This window comes from Scleropages formosus, chromosome 6 (assembly GCF_900964775.1).
Source record: "Scleropages formosus chromosome 6, fSclFor1.1, whole genome shotgun sequence".
Classification (NCBI taxonomy): domain Eukaryota; kingdom Metazoa; phylum Chordata; class Actinopteri; order Osteoglossiformes; family Osteoglossidae; genus Scleropages; species Scleropages formosus.
In genome coordinates this window covers 16,542,487-16,545,584 of record NC_041811.1, presented here as the reverse complement: position 1 = coordinate 16,545,584, position 3,098 = coordinate 16,542,487, and the positions used below count along the sequence as shown (strand labels likewise).

General features: G+C 44.2%; 1 protein-coding gene across 4 annotated transcripts; it reads left to right on the top strand.

Moving 5' to 3' along the window:
- Positions 1-359: 359 nt before the first annotated feature.
- On the top strand, positions 360-3,098 carry tdgf1 (teratocarcinoma-derived growth factor 1). 4 transcript variants are annotated; one of them, XM_018736675.2, is made up of 6 exons: positions 360-604; positions 716-783; positions 919-1,056; positions 1,442-1,556; positions 1,646-1,752; positions 2,200-3,098. In XM_018736675.2, exons 1-6 carry the CDS (start codon positions 582-584, stop codon positions 2,301-2,303), a joined length of 555 nt encoding a protein of 184 aa, XP_018592191.1. In that variant the 5' UTR covers positions 360-581; the 3' UTR covers positions 2,304-3,098. The 4 variants fall into 4 exon arrangements, with proteins under 4 accessions (XP_018592191.1, XP_018592189.2, XP_018592190.1 ...); XM_018736673.2 differs by having other exon boundaries at positions 716-1,056; XM_018736674.2 differs by having other exon boundaries at positions 360-783.

Here is a 3,098-nt window from a genome sequence, read left to right as displayed (position 1 = left end):
TCTTTCTTCTAATGTAATGCGCAAACTGTATTTTCTCTGAGATGTACGTCGCTTTGGAGAAAAGCGTCTGCTAAATGAATAAATGTAAATGTCAGACCAAAACTATCAGTTTTAAAACATAGATGGAATGCTTTTAATAACAGATTAAGAATAGACTGTATTGATATTTAAAGTAGTCTGGTGGCCTGCATCAGTCCTTTTTAATTAATTAATCAAAAAAAAATCAATCAATTAATTTATATTGTATTGTTGTAAGTGTTTGGGCTTTGTAGACACTGTAATTACCAACTTCCTATTTTAAATTAGCTTTGGTGCTCTCATTTGCATCTGAAACACAGTGTGTGTGTGTGTGTGTCAGTCACAGAGAGAGTGAGAAAGTGGATGGCCTAGAAGGTTGGTCTCACATGTGCTAATTGGCTCTCGGCAGAGTTCTCAGCTCTGCTAGGAAGCAGGTAGAGGGACGCTGTCCGACTTTGGGGGGGGACAACTTGTGGAAGCATGATAGTGTAGGGTGGCAGCTTACCACACAGACGGTTTTTTTGTTAGTTGGTTTCACGTGTGTCCTGAAGAGTTCCAGGAAAATGCGCTCAGACTGGTTTCACAGGTAAAAGACTATTTTGATACTACTTTCCTGAATATATACGTTATCATTTTCTTTTGTGGAGCAACAGTAACTGCGCATGTTCTTCCTTTACTTTTCTTTTTCTTTACCAAGACTCCTACTGGCTGCGGTTATAGTTTACCACCACCACCAGGCCTCAGCCTCAGGTACAGGACAGTACGGTACGTACATTTTCCACCGCTGTGCCACACACGACACGGCGTCGAAGGAACGCGTCACAACAGGTCTGACTGCGTGCGTCGCTAGCGCAAAAGCAAGCATAAAATATCCTCCATTTGTTCGTTTGTCTCGTTTAGAGTGCGAAGGGCCGCGGTGCGACGAAACGACGCAAAACGCCGAGTCCCGCAAGCACTTCGAGAGGATGAACGCGCTCGCTGACGAGCGGAAACTGCGAGAGGCGGGACCCGTCATTCCCTTCGTGGGTCTCACGGAAAGTGCGTGAGTGCGTGCGTCCGCCCGCGCGCGCCGCTCGCGCTTACCGGGCATCGTCTGTTACGAAACGCCGCCGGAATGTTGGACCTAACGGTTCCTCCATTTTGCGGTTTGATCGGTGCCGCTCCCGAGTGAGGTCTCCGTGTACAAGATGTTTAAAGCACTCAAACTGAAGCAATTTAATTGAGGTGGTCGTGTAAGGTTTTATTGCGCGCTCAGTCAGAGTGAGGACACGCGACCTCCAGAATGCGCGGCTTGTAAAAAAACGGCAACGCGAGTCTGGAAAGTCAGTGTCAACTTACTGGTTACAGTACATAGCGTCTTGCCGAATAACAGAACTTTACTGCGCTCCTTTTGCTTGAAATGTTTTTGTTTTGTATTCTTAAGGTTCCAAGCAGAGTCGGACCTGCTGTCAGAACGGAGGCACATGTATTCTGGGCAGCTTTTGCGCTTGTCCCAAGCACTTCACCGGCAGGAACTGTGAATATGACCTGCGGGTCAAGTAAGGACATCCTTGGGATCCCTCTATATTTCACTTTAAATGTGTGCTTGGTGTGGAAGCTGAGACTATCGGTGATTCTTGTCCCTCAGGTACTGTGGCGAGGTTCCCCATGGCCAGTGGGTAAAGAAAGGCTGCTCGTACTGCAGATGTGGCTATGGGTCTCTTCACTGCTTTCACAATGTCTTTCATAACTGTGGTAAGCTGACTTTTTATTGACATGTAAAAGTGTGTGTGTGTGTGGTGGGTGTCTACCTTTTCCTCTTCTTGATTGTTCCTTACAAGGTCAAGTACTTTGCAGTTTTCCCCTATTAGCCATATGGATTTTTCTCTTGGCTTGCACTGTCTGGGCTTCTCTGAAGCATGATAAAACCAGAATGTAAATGCTTGGCTCTGACGGGGAGGAAGATCAGGCTTGGCTGAGAACAGGCGTTGTGAAATGCCATTCACACCTCAGCGACTACCACAACGGTGGCCTGGTGATCATCAGAGGCGGCCTCGGAGATGTCGGCCACAAAGGCTCGCTGATGGGGCACGCTTCAGAAGTGACTTGCTGAATGCTTGCTCCTCTGCTGTGGGGTCTTTCCTGTGTCTTTGTCGTGTGTGTGGGGTTTTTTTTTTATATGGCTCCCCTTCTGTCTTGCAGATGAGTCCCAGGAAGTGCAGTGGTTCAGATCAAGTGGATCCAGAGTGCAGCTGAAATGCCTGTTGTGTCTAGCACCTTTGCTAGTGTTAACTTACCTGTGGTGACTGTTAGTCATGTAATACCTGTAAAGCATTTACCTATTTGAAGATTAAAAAAAATGTTACCCTTTTTAGAGCTCCCCCCCCCCCCCCCAAGGTGCCAAATCTGCTTTTATTCTGCACCCTAATTTTTGCTTCCTCCTTTTGTATAGAGCAGTATTTTTAAACTCCTGGAAGCTGTAAATAGTATTTTCATTAAATGAAAATATGGAGTACATTATTTGTGTGTATTTAGGTGAGGTTGCAGTGTCATGTGCACAGATTTGTCTACCACATAATTACTGAATCACAATAGATTGCATTTTGGATTTTTACTGATGTACATTTTGATATGTGGTCACTTTCCATGGGGGAATTTTAATTATTAAAATGTTGCCAGTATGCTGGGGTTTTTCATTCTGGTTTCAATGGCAAATGCTACATTTGTGCCTTTTTCTGTTTAATGCTTTTGTCTAGTGCAATAAACAATACTATACAAATTTTTTCTGCTAGGACATGTAGAGTACACTGGGCTGTTAATGATATATTGTCAGTTCAAGCATTTCTTTGCTATCTGGGGAGGGCTATTGATAAAGCAGGAATGACACTTGATTGGTGGGGCACTTATGTTTTGGCTAAGTGACCCTTAGACTGTTTTCCTTTCCAAGTCTTATCTCAGATGCTGTTTTACTAATGTCCAGACAAAGGTTGCTCAAACTTAATTACAACTGTTTACACTGAAGTTTAAGTGATTTAAACTATGTATGGGGGCAAAAATTTGGATTACTGTCTTGGTATTTAATTATAGAAAAAATGGCAGGT